This window comes from Mirounga angustirostris, unplaced genomic scaffold (genome assembly GCF_029215605.1).
Source record: "Mirounga angustirostris isolate CCGP_5_RB_7025 unplaced genomic scaffold, mMirAng1.0.hap1 SCAF_4, whole genome shotgun sequence".
Taxonomy (NCBI): domain Eukaryota; kingdom Metazoa; phylum Chordata; class Mammalia; order Carnivora; family Phocidae; genus Mirounga; species Mirounga angustirostris.
This window is the reverse complement of record NW_026991712.1, coordinates 134,750,583-134,767,560: the sequence shown is the minus strand read 5'-3', so window position 1 is coordinate 134,767,560 and position 16,978 is coordinate 134,750,583. Positions and strand designations below refer to the sequence as shown.

The 16,978-nt window shown below is 43.8% G+C and overlaps 1 protein-coding gene across 2 annotated transcripts in view; it reads right to left on the bottom strand.

Annotated features, from left to right (window-relative positions):
• Nucleotides 1-7,901, bottom strand: part of WLS (Wnt ligand secretion mediator) — a 101,075-nt gene extending 93,174 nt beyond the window's left edge. Inside the window, exon 1 of one of the 2 annotated variants that reach the window (XM_045897434.3) lies at nucleotides 7,533-7,901. Coding sequence is in view for 1 of the 2 variants with exons in the window: in XM_045897433.2 (XP_045753389.1) it covers nucleotides 7,533-7,638 (106 nt within the window). In the remaining variant the exon portion in view is untranslated. The remainder of the gene's footprint in view (nucleotides 1-7,532) is intronic. The other variant, XM_045897433.2, reaches the window with a different exon arrangement.
• Nucleotides 7,902-16,978: the final 9,077 nt, after the last annotated feature.

Below are 16,978 nucleotides of genomic sequence, written 5' to 3'. Positions count from 1 at the left end.
TAGGTCAATGATTAGTACCCATGCAGTGACGGAGTATGTGGTTTGGGAAAGAGGTAGAAACAGAAAAGGGGGAGACTGAGCTTCCATCTTCTATTGAATCTGTGTAGAATCAATTTTATCACACTCCAACACCTTGTTTCCTGTAGAAATTGAAGAAACAATAGGAGAGTGGCATTAGCCTTAAGAGCATGACTTAGGATTCAGTCAAGGATCATGCGCTTGAGCGCCTGTCCTCATTTACTATCTCTGTCCCCTCTGAGAAGTTCCTTAAATGAGCATCTGATTCATCTGAAATCTGGAGAAAGCACCTGCTTCTCTAGGTTGTTATGATGGTTCAATGAATCAATACATGTAAAATACTTTCCATAGCCACCCAATAAATCCTCAAAAAGCAACAAATCATAATTAACCAAATCCCTCACTACTGGTCCAATGACAATCTGATTATTGCTTTTGCTCCCCTGTAAAATTTAATTAGAGGTGGAACATGGTGGAAGCAGGGGAGAAGAGGTGATAGTAAAAGGCAAAATGGAGAACCTAAGTATTTTTGTATTCTAAAACATGAGTTGCCCTTCTCTGCTGTTTAGCAATCCTTTTAGGTTAGCCCTATTATGAAAAGCCCTATCATTTCATCATCAAGTTTGAAATCACCAACACCCCAAGCTCCCCTTCACTCCCATCCTCCTCCCCATCCGCGCATCTTCTCTCAGAAATGTCCACATTGGGCACAGCTGTCTATTCTATTAGGCAACCCTTACAACACCTCAGAAAAGACACAGGACATAAATGAAATAGACATGATTATTTCACATCTTGATGGTCCCTGTCCCCCATCATCTCTTAGAGTCTCTATCAAAATTGAGAGCAGTAAATCTTTGAATAAAGAAAGTCTAGGGGCACCTGGGTGGCTCAGTTGTTAGGCGTCTGTCTTCAGTTCAGGTCATGATCCCAGGGTCCTGGGATCGAGTCCCACATCAGGCTCCCTGCTCGGCGGGGGGCCTGCTTCTTTTCCTCCCTCTGCTGCTCCCCCTGCTTGTGCTCTCTCTCTCACTCTCTCTCTCTGTCAAATAAATAAAATCTTAAAAAACAAAAAAAAAAGAAAGTCTACCAGCATTTTTTCCAAAGAACAAAATGTACATATTCATGGTGTCAGCATGGAAGCCTCTAGTTTGAGATGCTCTCATTATTAGGCATGGGTGTGCATACAAACAGAAATTTCCTTTGGAGAACAGAACTGTCAACTTGGAGTAAAAGGCTCTTCTTTCAATTGCTCTACCATCCCTGCCAATCCACACCCTCTAAAAGCCTCTCCAACCGGTTGATTGCTTCTCTCCTCTTCCTTTGGAAAAGTCCTGATGTATATAACTGCATAAATATGTTAAAACCACTAACCTGAGAAAATAAAATCAAGTAATCTTCCTTAAAGTAGAACTCAAACGTTTTTATGGATAATGAACTTGGCTGCTCAGCCAGCTGGATGATTCAGACAATTATAAGAACCAGTTTGAACCTGTAAGAAATTGGTCAGATGGGCATATGCAGCCTTCTCAAAAGGTGTCCTCCCTTAGCCTTGGCCAGGATCTGCTGTTATGTTTTTTTTTTTAATTTTTTTTTTTTTTAAGATTTTATTTATTTGAGAGAGAGAGAATGAGAGTCAGAGAGCATGAGAGAAAGGAGGGTCAGAGGGAGAAGCAGACTCCTTGCTGAGCAGGGAGCCCGATGTGGGACTCGATCCCGGGACTCCAGGATCATGACCTGAGCCGAAGGCAGTCGCTTAACCAACTGAGCCACCCAGGCGCCCCGGATCTGCTGTTATGTAAAGCTGAACTCCATTTCATTTATCATCACATTGGATTTTTTTTTTCCATTTGATATGTTACCTAATGATTAAAATGAGAAAGCAGCTGCATTTATAGTGTTACTCATCTTCTCTTTCTGGGTTTAAACCACATTCATTCAATCTTAAAAGTCAAGGCTTTGGGAGGTGAGGGCAGGGTAACCTGATGGTTGAGGATTGTGGCTCTGATGTCAGATTGACTGGAGTCCATTCAGAGTTTTAACCCTGACTAGCTGGATAATCTTGATTCACTGGGTAATCTCAGTTTACTTACATGTAAAATAGGTACAGTGCTACCAATATGGCAAGGCTTTGCATGGATTAAATTAGGTAAGGTCTGGCACACAGCGCACATTTAACTAACGTGCTAAACATTTGTTGTATTATTTTAGTAATACATTTATTTCAAGATGAAATATTAATATAATTATCTGACAGTATAATTAACAGGGCTTCTCATTTCACATGTTCTCGGGTTCTCAGTAAATAAGTGAGAATTATCTTGATGCTAGACACTTCATCATAGGAAATGTTTTGCTGGTGAACTTGGATTAAGAAGTGCTGTTTTCTACCTCTGGCTCTCCTAGGTTACTCAGGCTTCAAGTCCCCCTCTTTCCTAACTCCCAGTCGGCATTGCAGCCCTATCCTGGGCACACAGCAGGCTCTAATCAATATTTCGCATGTTAGGTAGATGACACATATGAGCTCCAAGCTAAGGACTTTCATACAATCTCAAATTCTAAATCTCCATAGAAACACCTTTATGAGGAAGATAAGGTAAGAATCTTTCCTCAGTCTATATGAATGTAAAAAAAATTTAAAGGCCAAATTATTGCAAAATGTCAACTAGCTAGGAAAGGCTTTGAGTCTAGATCTGAGTGCAGGCAGGAGATCTGAAAACCTTACAAAGCCATAAACAACATGATTATCTCAAGGAAATGGTTCTCACTTTGAATAAGGAAAAGGCAAAGTTCCAGTAGAAGGCTAGACAGGCTGTACGGAATGATTAGATGAAAGCATGATTAGAGATTATTACAACAAGCATGATTTTGTTGCAATAACCAAGTAGATAATTAAGTTTTTGAAGAATCAATAATGTAATTTCCACTAGAAAAAATTTCCCACCTTTTTACAAGAAGAATTTTTGAGATTGCACAGTACTCCTACAAACCACATTAGATACTCCAGTAGTTTAACAAAGAGAAAAAAATGACATGGTTTAGTCAGGTATGAAATTTTGCAAAACAAAAAGGAGAATCAAATACAGAAAAAAATGTGGGCTAACATCACCAAAAGCCATTGATTAGTTCTTTTTGAGACCAGCTACCCAAACACTGCAGGATTACAGGTATTACATTATCAATATATGCTAAAATATAATATATACCACTACAAGCTTAAAACCTAATGTACTGGGAAGCAAACCTTTACATACTCCGCATAACTCTAATTTTATTTAATTTCTTAAAATCCTGCAACTTCCAAATAAGCAATAGTAGCAGAAACAAAAATTCACATGAATGGACCACAATCAAGGCTACCAACAGTTCTCATTTAAATAATAATAGCACAGTAATATGGGCTATATCATTGAAAAGCAATAAATAAGTCCATGTAAAAATTGAGAAAACTGATTATATATGTTTATATTATATGTACATAATATTCTCAGCATTAAAGAACAAAAAAGGGAACTCATGGTAAGCTTTTGAAAGAAAGCAATCCTCCCTGAAGATAAAATAATGGGCAATTTGTTGATACTTATGCAGAGTTTAAGTTTGGAATATTCTCATTTAATGGTATGATTAAAACAATGCAATCATTTTTCATTCATTCAGTTCTGATCTTCACAGTCTTCTTAACAGTTTTAGAACAGGTGGGAACAGTGACCTGCCTTTTCAACCATTATATCCCCAAGACATGACTAATTTGAAGCTGAGCAAACTGCACATAATGGGCCAGGGATTCAAGTTCATGATTTTTAGTAGGCTGTACTCTTGTTTCAGGGCACATGGTCTCCCTGCCCTCCCCCCTTCTACCACCCCTGCCCTGCAGCTGCCTCTCTGACTCATGAAATCAAAGGGAAATTATTTTTTTTACATTTTCTGCAGGCTTATTTTTAAGGAGGATAAAGATTAGGCTACATCTTTAAAAATATTTTCTTTTCCTTTAGGGGTTCTTAAATTTTTAAATACATTCTAAATACTAAAGAAGCTAGCCACTTAAGAACCCTTCTCAACACATAAGAAAACAATCAGACGCATGATTTTATAATGGCTCAAAGTTTTTATAGTAGCATGGCATAGTTCAGTGAATTTTTAAATACCCCAAATTCTACCATATAAGATATTGCTTTCTAGAGCCTTTTTACAAAATACCATCAAAGATTTGCAGTAAAGAGACACTGGCACAAGAAAAACTAACAACCAAAACAAGCAGAAAACAAAACAAAAACCTGGTTCTAAGAAGGCCATTGAGCTAGGGAAGTATTTAAGCTGGCTAAATGAAAACCCAATCCCTCCTATTTGCTTTTTATCTACTGTTTAAAATTTCCCCATCAATTCTAGAAGGCTGCAACCAAATACCAGTCTAAACATCATCTAAAACTCTACCAATGAGGAGAATGAAACTTGGTTAACTGATTTGCCTGGTCACTTTGGGGTGCATGGTTTGTCATGATTGTTTGGGGGTGGTGGTTGCTGGCTGTGTTTTGAATATATGTGTATGGGGTACTTATACTCTTACAATCAGCAGCTTTGCCATTCAGATCCTCCCCTTCCTAGGCTGCCATGTTTTCTTTCACAGGGGACAACAATGATCAAAAAGAAACAGATATCATGGTCAATTCAAAGCGAAGATTTCACTTTCTCACTTGGCCTCTGCAGATGCATTGAGAAAACACTTCACCACCACCCCCCCAACCTGTCTTCCTACTTATCAGTGGAATTGAGCAGTGAAAGAGTCTCTGCTCACTGGGGAGAGTGGAGGAGGAGGTCTCTGAACTTTACTTCAACTTTCCAGCCTACAAACTGCTTCTTCAACCACTGATTCCACTTGCCCACTTTGGTGAAGTTTCAGTCTTTGCTCAGTTTCACCTGCTTTTCATTTTAGGGAAGTTTGGTGGGAAAACGTCCCACTTACCTTTTGTTGATATTTTTTCCCCATATTTGGGTCTTGTACTGTACCCAAGTTCCTAGATTTAACAGAAAAACAAAAACAAAAACAAAAACACAAAAAAAACCCACCTCTCTAAATGGTTGAGATAAAGGCTAAGTCACTATTCTGTGTTTAAAAGTGAACTGGATCTGATCTTTGCGGCCAGAGTGGGGACACAGTCTTGGCGACTGAGGAAGGAAGGAAGGGAGCTAAGCAGTCAACTTACACAATTTCCCCCAAGAAGTGTTACACATAGATGTTTTTCTTTTCCAAGTAAAGTTGGAACTAAAGCAGTTTATCTACTGAGAGGAATCTAATTACAGGACCTATCACTAACTTTTTGAGATGGTTAGTCTCAAAAAGTACAGTCACCAGCCAAATTCTCTGGGAAAAACCCTTGGCACCACGTCCTCCAGACAAGCCCCTCTTTGAACATACAACTGCTCTGATCCTACAACAACGCTAATGTCCAGCGCCTATCACTAGTGCTCTTGCACCTTTCTCCACAGTACCAAGATGCTAAGCAATTAAGCTAGTTCACGGAAGTGCCCTAAGAAACCTGCAACAGTGGATAATGGGCTCTTCAAGGCTAGGCGATCAGCTTCTTAGGAAAAGAAAAAGAAACACACACCAACAAACACCAGGGAACTATGTGTAATGGTTCGCTGCTTGTGCAAAAACCTCAAAGAGGATGAAGGTCAGACAGGGATAATAGGCCAATTTAATTCTGAAAGCACAAGGTGCAAGAAATTTTAATTATGGTCTGCCACTGAAATCACACAAGATCCAATGGCTTCTAACTGCAACTGCTCATCAAGGGAGACAAGAGGTGTAATTGTAACCGCTGCATAATCACTGTGAGGGCACAGGGAAGGCTGCCTTCAGCTCCCAGCAGAGAATGTATTAGGAGCCTAGAAAAATCCAATACAGGGAAACATGGAGATTGCACGTAGCCACACAGGGGCTCCTAACAGGAAAGTCAAACCCCGTTGTGTGTGTGCGTGTGTGTGTGTGTGTGTATTTGAGGGGTGAGAGTTCCAGGAATAAAAGGTTAAGCTGTTTGGCCCAAATTAAGAATATGAGCTTGGAAAACTCTGAACCCCTTTCTGCTTTGTGGATACATACACAGAGAGAAAGGCATGATCTCCTCCAGAAATTTCTGCCTCGGTGAAGCTTCACCCACTCTCCTTTGTTTAAAACAATTAGCTTGGATGTTACAGTGATTTACAGAACCAGGCTCCCTTTAATTTGTTCCCATCAAACCCAAGTCTGGAGACAAAACGCCACACACGCGGCTCGAGGTGCCCAAGCCTGTGCAGCTCGCACGCCCGCGCCGCGCGGACTCTCGTAAAGGGACCGGCAGAGAAAGCCCCTCCGCGGATCTCCAGTCCGCAAAGTTTCACAGATCCGTGAAGAAAGCAAAAGCACCCATCCGCGCCCGTCGCAAAGTTGGCGCTGAAGTTTGTGCCGGGATGTCCTAAATCTCGAGGGGCAGGGGACGCCGAGTGTGCGGCCAGGCTAGACGATGGATGGAGATGGAGAGACAGCAAGAGGGAGTTTTACGAGTGGAAGATCCGCGAGACCATCTTCTTCACCCGGAAGCCTGTGTGGCTCCCAGAGGTCTCGGAGGTGCTCGCCAGGGGAGGCGCCGTCGCCGGGGGCCGGGGAGCTGTCACCTGCGGGGAGCCGCGGCGGGGGCGGGAGGCGCTCTGCTAGGCGCCCGGGGAGGACGTGGCGGGGGGGGGGGGCGCGCTTCAGAATCACCAGCTCTCGGGGCTCTGAGAAGTGGGGGAGGGGAGATTCGCGAGAGGGCAGGAGGCCAAGGGCAACACCTTTCGGATACGCTTTTCCCCTCCTACCTCTCCGACTTCCCTCAGCGCCAGCCAAGGACTTTCTCCCACCGCACCCTACCGCATCCCGCCTCCGGGCCCACCTCTCAGACCCTTACGCGGCCGCGGCGGGGGGTGGGGGGTGCGGCCAGGAAGCAGCCGGCGCGAAGGTCGGGACCCCAAACGCAAACTCTCACCCCCGAGCCGAGACGACCAAATACGTTTATACCGGCAACGATCACAGCCCCGTAGCAGGGCTCCCGGGTTAGCGCCGGGCGCAGTTCCCTGACTCCTCTGTTGTTCCCAATAAAGTCGATTACGTTGCCCTCCGGGAGCTGATTGGAAGCGAACGGAGAGGAAAAGGGGGGAACGCGGGAAAAAGCAGGGGGAGCAGCAATCAACTTTGTAACCCAGCGCTTCCTCGCGCGATCCGTCGCCATGCTTAAGATTCCCACCCCCGCCACCCCCCTCCTTCCTTTCAAGTGGATACTGAAACTAGGCCAAAACTTTTTCCCCTCCTTTTCTCTTAGCCACTAGACTGGATTGTGCCCCACGGAGCCCCATGGAGCTCTGCTTTCTTAAGCACAATAGCCGGACTAATTAGATCATAGAAGCAAGGCAGTGATACTGTAACAAGTAGCCCGAGAGGCAAAGAGGGAAGGGGCCCGAAAAGAGAGAAAGGGGGAAAAGTTTGCAGCTCTCGCACTTACCAATCAAGCCTCCCACCAGAAAGGCGATGATTTGGAACACGAGTAGAATCCCACCAACAATGCACAGCTTCTTGGTGCTCATGTTTTCTATAATTGCCCCAGCCATTTTTGCGCCCCCCTTTTTCTTTCCTCCTTGAAATAAATGTTTTTAGGGTGTGCTTTTTGCCCTTCTCCTCTCACGCTCCCTCCTCCCTCGCCTCCTTTCTGGGCGCTGCAAAACTTCAGGGGTGTGGGAGCACGGTGAGGATGGGACCGGGACGCAAGGCGCCCGCACGGATTCCCCCGGCGCAGCCGGCTCGGGCTCCCCCAATGCCCGGAGCTGTGATTGTGGCCGCTCCGCCGCCTGTGGACGCTTAAAGGAGCAGGGAAGCGGATCACATGACGCCGCCTCCCTCCCTCCCTTTCTTCCTCCCTCCCTCTCGCGCTTCCTCCCTCCCTCCCTCCCTCTCTTCCTCTCCCCCTTGCCCGCCTGTGCGGGGCTTCGAGCTGCGGAGGGTGCTGGCGTCCCGCTCCCAGGTCTGGCTGGCGGTCTGTCCCGCCCGGGGCTGGTGTCGTTTGGGGGTTGATGCTGTTGTTAAGTGGGTTTCCCCCACCCCGCCTCTCACAGGTTTCCTTTTCTGGTGCGAGATTTAAATCACCCACGGACAGCTTTCCAGACCTTTAACTTACGCGTTGACTTTAGGAAATGGGCCCCACCCGCAACTGCCAGAACTCTTCAGGAAAGAGGAGGAGAATTTTTTAAAGGGACCCAAAGATGCTTAAGTCAGAGCACAGAGATGCAGAATAAAGTCTTTGGCTTCCTTTGACCTGACCCCAGCCTCAGTTGCTGGGCATATACCTAGCTAAATCCCCCCACTGCACCCCTGAAGGAACCCTGTGCTCTAGCCAAATCAGACAATTGTTCATTACCACATAATCCCCCACTCCAGGGGTTTCCAGAGCCTTGACCCTGGCTCTTAAAAACATGTATTCTACTCCATCGGAGTTTTAAACCTCATTAAAAACCAGCTTGTCTGAAAAGCCTTTCTAATATTCCAAATCTCCCCCCTGTAATATTTCCTTGAACCCAACCCCTACAACTCCTGTGTTTACATTCTTAGCTCCTATTGTAAGAACTTGTGTGTACACGTTTGTCTCCACCACGGGGCTGTAAACTCCTTGGGGATAGGGACCGAGTTTTATTCATCTTTGTACCCACCCTCCCCCAACCCCGTGGTTCCTAACAGTTAAGTTCTATTTACACTTAACTTCTAGGGGGAAAGGAGGGTGGCACTCTTAAGAGAGTTCCTGTTCTATCAAGCCTAAATTCCTGGGCCTGGTTTTTCCATGTTCCATAAACGGGTCACTTGGCCAGCACAACTCACGTTGCCCAAATAGACCCTTGGTTTAGTCACCCCCCCAAACATGGTTTGCCACCCCTTAGACACCTGGTTTCTTGCCCCTCCTCTCTATCTATACCCTCTTCATGCCAAGGGAATACCACAAGTCCCCTGTCCTCTGCTCGATTTCTGAGCTTGCATTGCCCTTATGGAAGATGCCATGCAGGTTACCCTTAACGAAAGTATTCATTTCTAGTCTCCAACTAGACTAGACACTCTTTAGGACCATACCAAACTTCATATATATGAAAATCCATCTCCTTGGAGTCGAACAGTTCTTAAGAGTTCTGGGGATATAGTTGCTATTTATTCATTCTTTCCTTCAACCCTTTAACCAGCAGGGCTCACATATTGAGCCCTTAACCTGTGCCAGGCTTTCTGTTCTAAGCCCTTGAGGATACCAGGATGTGTGTGTTTTCTTTTAAAGATGTTATTTATTTATTTATTTGTCAGAGAGAGAGCACAAGCAGGGGAAGCTGCAGGCAGAGGGAGAAGCAGGTTCCCTGCTAAGCAAGGAGCCCCAGAAGGCGGTCGCTTAACCGACTGAGCCACCCAGGCCTCCCGAGGATACCAGGATATGAAGACAGTTGACAGTCCTGGAGGAGCCCTAGTCCCGCTGTTATTCACTGAATAGTGATTAACAACCTTTACTTCAGAGAACACCAGATCAGATAGAAGAAGCAGACAGAACTACTGTCAACAGTAGTGGTCAGAAGCGTTTGGTACCCAAACACAGATAGACGAGTGTGGCTTATTTGCCTTCCTTCTTTATCTTTTCAGAGGCTTACATCATTTTTGTTTCCCCTGACAGGAGTAGGTTCCAGGGCATCAATAACAGACATAGGAATGCCCTTCTCACCTCTGTTGCTAGTTAACTCCACGTTCTGTGTTCTCATCTCAGCAAGCTGCCAACTTCCACACATTTGAATAATAATGATGCCTTTGGGTTAGAATTTTTTTTTTTTTTTAAAGATTTTATTTATTTATTTGAGAGAGAGAGAGAGCACATGAGACGGGGGGAGGGTCAGAGGGAGACGCAGACTCCCCTCTGAGCAGGGAGCCCGATGCGGGACTCGATCCCGGGACTCCAGGATCATGACCTGAGCCGAAGGCAGTCGCTTAACCAACTGAGTCACCCAGGCGCCCGTAGAATTGCTTTTTAATACCAAGGAATTTTTTTAAATTAAGGTTGATGGGATTCAATATCAAGATTTACTCTCTATTTGATACTATGTTTCACTATTTAAGAAGAAAGACATGGGAGGGACCTGGGGGGCTCAGCCTAAGCATCTGCCTTCAGCTCAGGGCATGATTTCAGGGTCCTGGGATCAGAAAGGCTGAGTAGGGCTCCCTGTTCAGTGCTCAGCAGGGAGTCTGTTTCTCCCTCCACACTGCTCATGCGTGCTCTCTCTTGCTCCCTCTCTCTCTCTCAAATAAATAATGAATAAAATCTTTTTTTAAAAAAGAAGAAAGAAATGGTGTTCTATGCACTTCAAATATGAACTGAATCCACAAGAATGTGTTTAGTAGTCCCCCCGCCCCCATCCACGGGTTAGTTTTCCGTGGTTTTACTTAACCTGTAGTCAACTGAGGTCTGATGGTCTGAAAGCAGGTGATCCTCCTGACCTATTGCCAGAAGGTTAATGAGTAGCCTAATGCTATGACACAATGCCTTTGTCATTCACCTCACTTCATTTCATCATGTAGGCATTTTATCATCTCCCATCATCACAAGAAGGCTGAGAACAGTACAATAAGGTATTTTGAGAGAGAGAGTACATTCACATAGCTCTAATTACACTATATGTTATAATTGCTCTATTCTCTTATTAATTATTGTTGTTAATCTCTTATTGTACCTAACTTTATCATAGGTATACATATGGAAAAAACACTGTGTATATAGGGTTTGGTATTATCTGAGATTTCAGGCATCCACTGTGGGTCTTGGAACATACATCTCACAGATAAGAGGACTACTGTATTTATTTAACATTAGTGAGCTCCTCAACTCATTTTTCTATCAAATGTTACAACACACTCTACTCATTTAGCTCCCAAATGCATCTCTTCAGAGTAACTGGCCTCACTTCTTTGGTTCTAGTTTCCCCATCTGGAAATGAGAGGCTTGAAATAAAATACTGGTTCCCCACAAAGGTGGTCCCCCCCTTTTTTTAAAGGGCACTTAATTAAAAAGAGCTATATATAATTTTTTTTGAGAGAGAGAGCGAGCACATGGGGGGGGAGGGCAGAGGGAGAGAGAATCTTAAGCAGGTTCCATGCCCAGTGCAGGCTCCACAGGGCTCAACACAGGGCTCCTCATGGGGCTCCACATGAGGCTTGAGGTGGGACTCACACGGGGCTCCAATCAGGGCTCCACCTCACACCCCTGAGATCATGACCTGAGCCGAAATCAAGAGTCAGATGCTTAACCAACTGAGCCACCCAGGAGACTTTTAAAAAGAGATATTTCTAATTGCTAATCAATGCTTCTAACTTGCATGCAATTACCAATATTGCCAAACTGAATGTGGGACAGACACTTTCAGTATTCATCACCATGAGTTGCTTTAAGAAAAATTTACCATTTCTATTATACCTTTTTAAAAATTAAAAGTGACTGTCAGATCCTTAGTTCTCAAGGGAATAACACAGACAAGCAGAAAAGAGCATGAGTGAGTTGTCCAGTTTTGGAATGGAGCCTGGACCCCAGCTCTGCCCCTCACTTGCTATATGTCACTGTGAGCCACTCCAGTCACCCAGCACTCTGAAGCTCAGCTTTCTCATCTGTAAAATGGAGATAATGACAGTACCTGCTTCATGGTAATCTTGCAGGAGATGATGATAATGATGATTATATTTAAGAATCCTTAAGGGAAATCAATAACCTTGCATTAAAAACTAGTAAAACTGATCATTAATTGGTTCTTCCTCAGCTCTAAAATTTTATCATGTTGTAATTATTTTTTGAAGTATATTTTAGGAGCGGTCTGGGTAATTAACTACCTGACAAGGGCACTAGTAAGGCCAACATCTAGTATGGGATTCTGAGCAACACTCAGTGAACTTGAAACCTAGAAACAGTCTATTCTAAAAAATGCTTCTGATCATCAATAAAGCACTTGTCATGGGTCCTTAGATAGACTGTCCCAGAGACTAGATAATCTAAGAGTGCAATCCAACTCTTCCAACAGCATTTGATCATTCCAAGTCCATTTCACTAGACTTTTAAGTTGGAGATCCTGATTTATCCATCGTTTTTATTTGAAGGGTTTGTCTTATGGAAGATCATATTGATGTTCAATGCATATTTATGGAATGGATGAATGAATGGATGGATGGATAAATGAATAAGTGAAGGTAAATTAACTGCAACCAGCACCCCCCCACACACACACACACAGACACGCTCCAGTTCCTATATAGCATATACTGACTAAATGCCTATCTGGTATATATACCCTGGGCTGCCGTTTGCACATATATCTATATATGTGCTGTATTGTCACCCTGGTTTGCAAGCTGCTTAAAAACAAGGAAAGTGTGACCTGAGCCTTTGTCTCTCTCAGAGCCCCAGCACTGCACCTTGCACAGAGAAGGGCTCAGTTCCTGGAGTTGAGACAGCCCAGTCTGGAAGCCAAGGTCAGCATTCCATTATTGTCACTGAAATAAAGGTAATGCAGAGATCTAAAAGAATTGCATCTACCTCCTCAAACACCTAATTTACTTCCCAGAGGGACCTAACATGAGTAATAATCCCACTCTGAGTCTTCTCATTCTCATAAGTAGCTTTTACCCATAAATGGCATCCCAGTACTCTTCTGTTGTTGATATTTTCTTATAGTCAGTGCCTGTGAATGTGAGCAGGCACTTTGGGTTCATACTCTTATTATTCAGCAGCACTTTTCACTCAGTAGACATACATGAATATATATATTCACAGCTTCTTTTGAAATCCTTTTCTTTTCCTTTTTTTCAGAACCATCCTTCCCTTCTTTCTCTCTGAGCCCCATTGTCTCATTTTGTATGTAAATACAAGAGCTTTTCTAGCACCTCCTTTCACACACTACCCTTGGGTAGGAACTATTCAGAACCCAGGGCTTGAAATATCAATACTTTAACCTGATCTTTTTTTATGACATTGTTTAATGAATACCCCACCACTCCCTCCCTACACATCAACACCCTCGTGTGTGGGTCTCCTTTACCCCTTTTCTTTGACACTCCACATACATTTCAGACATGAGCCTTATTCAGTCACAGCTTTAAATCTTACTACTTGTGTAAATAAACAAGACAATTACTTACCTTTTTGAGGCTTACTTTTCTAATTTCTTTTAAAAAAAGATTATAATAGCAGCTTCATAGGTTGTGGTGAGCATTAAACAAATGTTACAAAGCACCTGACTTACTTTTCTAATTTCTTAAGAAAAAAAAAAAAAAAGATGCTGGGGCTCCTGGGTGGCTCAGTTGCTTTAAGTGTCTGCTTTCGGCTCAGGTCATGATCTCAGGGTCCTGGGATCGAGCCCCATGTTGGCCTCCCTGCTCAGCAGGGAGTCTGCTTCTCTCTCTCTCCCTCTGCCCCTCCCCTCACTCGTGCTCTCTCTCAAATAAATAAAAAAAATCTTTTTTTAAATTAAAAAAAAATTTTTAAAGATGCTGATAGCAACTTCATAGGTCATGGCGAGCATTAGACAAATGTTACAAAGCGCCTAGCACAGAGCCTGACACAGAGTGGGCATTGAACAAACATTCTGCATGTTATAAAGGAGGAGGTTTCTGTTCCCAAAAAGAGAGAGAGAGAGAAAGAGAGAAAAGAACTATAAAACCCCTAATTATTATCTCTTATGAAATTGCTTTTTGAACCCAGGCAACTTGGAAGGGGAAGATAAAAAAACTTTATAGGTTTCCAGAGGCTTCTGGTGGGAGGCAGCTGACAACTTGAAGTAGCCAGCCAGGCCCCTGTTGTTTCCCAGGCTTGAAAGAGGCTGCTGCAGAGGGCTGGATGCTCCAATGCTTCAACCTCCAAGATCACATGTGCTTGATTCCTGGAGCCAAGGCAGGACGAGGTCTTTTTCTCTATGCCAGTTTCCACAGTGTAAGATTTATGGGGTCTGCGTAGACTGCTTCTGCTCCCATCCCTTGCCCTCATGACTGTGCTCCCTCCGCATTTCACCATGGACTTAGTCATGCTCACCAGTGCCTCTCCATCTGCTTTTTCCCATGGAGAGTGGCGGTGAGAGGAGAGCCTGGACAGGCCAAGACACACCTTCTTGGACAATGATCCGGGGATGTGTAGACAGCACTCAGCATGATGGCACAGAGTTGGTGCACAAAGTTCGTTAAATGAATGAATGGTTATGCTCCCTGGCTATCCAGGGGTTCAGGAAGGCCCCCCACAGATGGCCAATGGCAGGAAGAAGGACTCAGACTTAACCTCAGCCCAAGTACTCTGCTACATGCTTTATATATATTATCACCATTAATCCACACAACAATCCTATGAGGGAAGTACTACTTTTATTATTTTATTTATTTTTTTTTTTAAGGATTTATTTATTTGAGAGGGAAAGCATAGCGGGGAGGAGCAGAGGGAGAGGGAGAGCGAATCCCAAGCAGACTCACACTGAGCACAGAGCCCCACACCGGGCTCAATCCCATGACCCTGAGATGATGACCCCAGCAGAAACCAAGAGTCCAACACTCAACTGACTGCATCACCCAGGCACCTCTATTTTTACCATTTTCAGAAGAGGAAAGCTGCTTCAGAGAAGTTACAGAATATTCCCTTGGCCACATTGCTACTACACTGGGAAGCTGAGGATTCTAAGGGAGCTGCAATACACCGTTCATTCTTTTAATCACCAAAAATGTATTGAGCTCCAGGAGTGCCAGAAACTGATCTAGATGCTGGGGAAGAGCAGTGGGCCTGACAGAGGCCCTGCCCTCATGCAGCCTACATTAGAAAGCCCACTTCAGAGCCTTGCTTTTTATTTCCTTTATATCAGCTATGCCCTTTCAACTCACCAAAAGGAAGAAACCTAGGAGAAATCGAGTCCTTGGTGTGCAGATGGGCTTCACACCAGGTTTCCCTCAGGAGACATTCATTCAGAAACCCCCTTTTCCTGCCAGTTCTGAGACAGTTTTTTTTGCTGTTCCTTTGTTCATACATTCAGCTGTTTTCTTCCTCATCACTTCACTCCCACTCAGATCAAACTCCCTCCAATTAAGCCTTAAATCTTTGCAATTCATTCTTTGGTAGTATTTGCCATCAGGGCTTTTCCAAGCTGAAGATCAATTTTCAAGTCAAATGACTGATGAAAGTAATTAAGCATAATTTCAGTGTTTGGAGGACTTTCTTGAAGAATACATGCTAGCAAAAGACATACGTGTTAGCAGAAGATTCAGTGTACAAAATTAGTTTTGGCCTAGCTAACCTGCAAACTGATTCCTAAAATACTTTTGTTTGGTTCTTTATTTTGTTGTCATGCTGTGAATCCCTGATAAAGACCCTCTTTACCAAAGATTTCAAGTCGCTTGATCAATATTACTCATCTTCATGTAAAAATTTCTGAGGGTAAAAATTCCCAATTTCTGATATATGTCCTTACTTCTCTAAGAAATCTGAAGGCTGAATGACTTGACAATGTTTTCTTTCATTTCTTTCATAAATATTTATTACATGTTTCCCATATGCCAGGTATCTAGCAAGTGCTAGGATACAAATACAAAAAAGACAGATATGCTCTCTCTTTCACAAAATTTATAATCTCGGATATGTAAAAGCATGATGCAGTAGCTCTATTTGCCAAGACAGTAAGTCCTGAAGAATCACTGGTGTGAGAGGCATGGAAGAGACCTCAGATGGAGAAAGTGAAAGGACAGGAGGTGCTGTCCTGGGTTTGGGGAGCAAGGTCCTCCCCATTCTGGAGTCAGCATCGTGTGGCAGGGAAGAGCATGGGCTTGGGTCTGGGGTCTGAATCCTAGCTTTTGCACTTACTAGTGTGTGCCTAGGCTAGTTAGGGTAATTTTTGTCACTCTGTGCTCTCATCTGTAAAATGGGAATAATAATAAAACTCTCCCTGGGGCACCTGGCTGGCTCAGTTGGTAGAACATGCGACTCTTGGTCTCAGGGTGGTGAGTTCAAGCCCCACATTGGGTGTAGAGCTTACTTAAAAAATATAAAAATAAATTTAAAAAAATTAAATACTCTTCCCATATATGATTGTTATAAAGATTAAATGGGATATTTTGTGTCAAGTATTTAAAACAGGGCCTGAAACATAAATTCAACGTGTTTGCTTTAAAAAAGGTATGTTTTCCCCTCTTCTGCCACTCCCATGATGCTAAGTTCCCCTCAACCGCAGTTGCCTGTAATCCTGTTGACAACTCTCTCTCACTGAACAACCCTGCTGTCAGTTGGAAAGATTGGGATAGTAAGCCTTCAGGACTGCCTGATGAAACTATCTTTCAAGTATCACACATACTTTGAGATACTTTGTGATTCTCTTGTCTCATAAGCAGATACAATATCTACCTTGGGTGAATGCTCATACAGCTATGTCTGTTATGTCCCTTTATACATGCTACCCCAGACCCCATTTGGGCACTTGTCTTATCTACTCCAGTAGATCACAAATTTTTTTTTTTTTAAAGATTTTATTTATTTGACAGAGAGAGATACAGTGAGAGAGGGAACACAAGCAGCGGGAGTGGGAGAGGGGGAAGCAGACTCCCTGCTGAGCAAGGAGCCCGATGCAGGGCTCGATCCCAGGACCCTGGGACCATGACCCGAGCCGAAGGCAGACGCTTAACGACTGAGCCACCCAGGCGCCCCGACAATTTTTTTTTTTTTAAGATTTTATTTATTTATCTGAAAGAGAGAGAGGGAGAACACAGAAGGAGAAGCAGACTCCCCACTGAGCAGGGAGCCCAACGGAAGGCTCGATCCCCAGGACTCTGATACCATAACCTGAGCCAAAGGTTGGCTCATGCTTAACCGACTGGGCCACCCAGGTGCACCAGCTCACAAAATTTTTAAGATAAAAAGACTGTCTTATTCAGAAA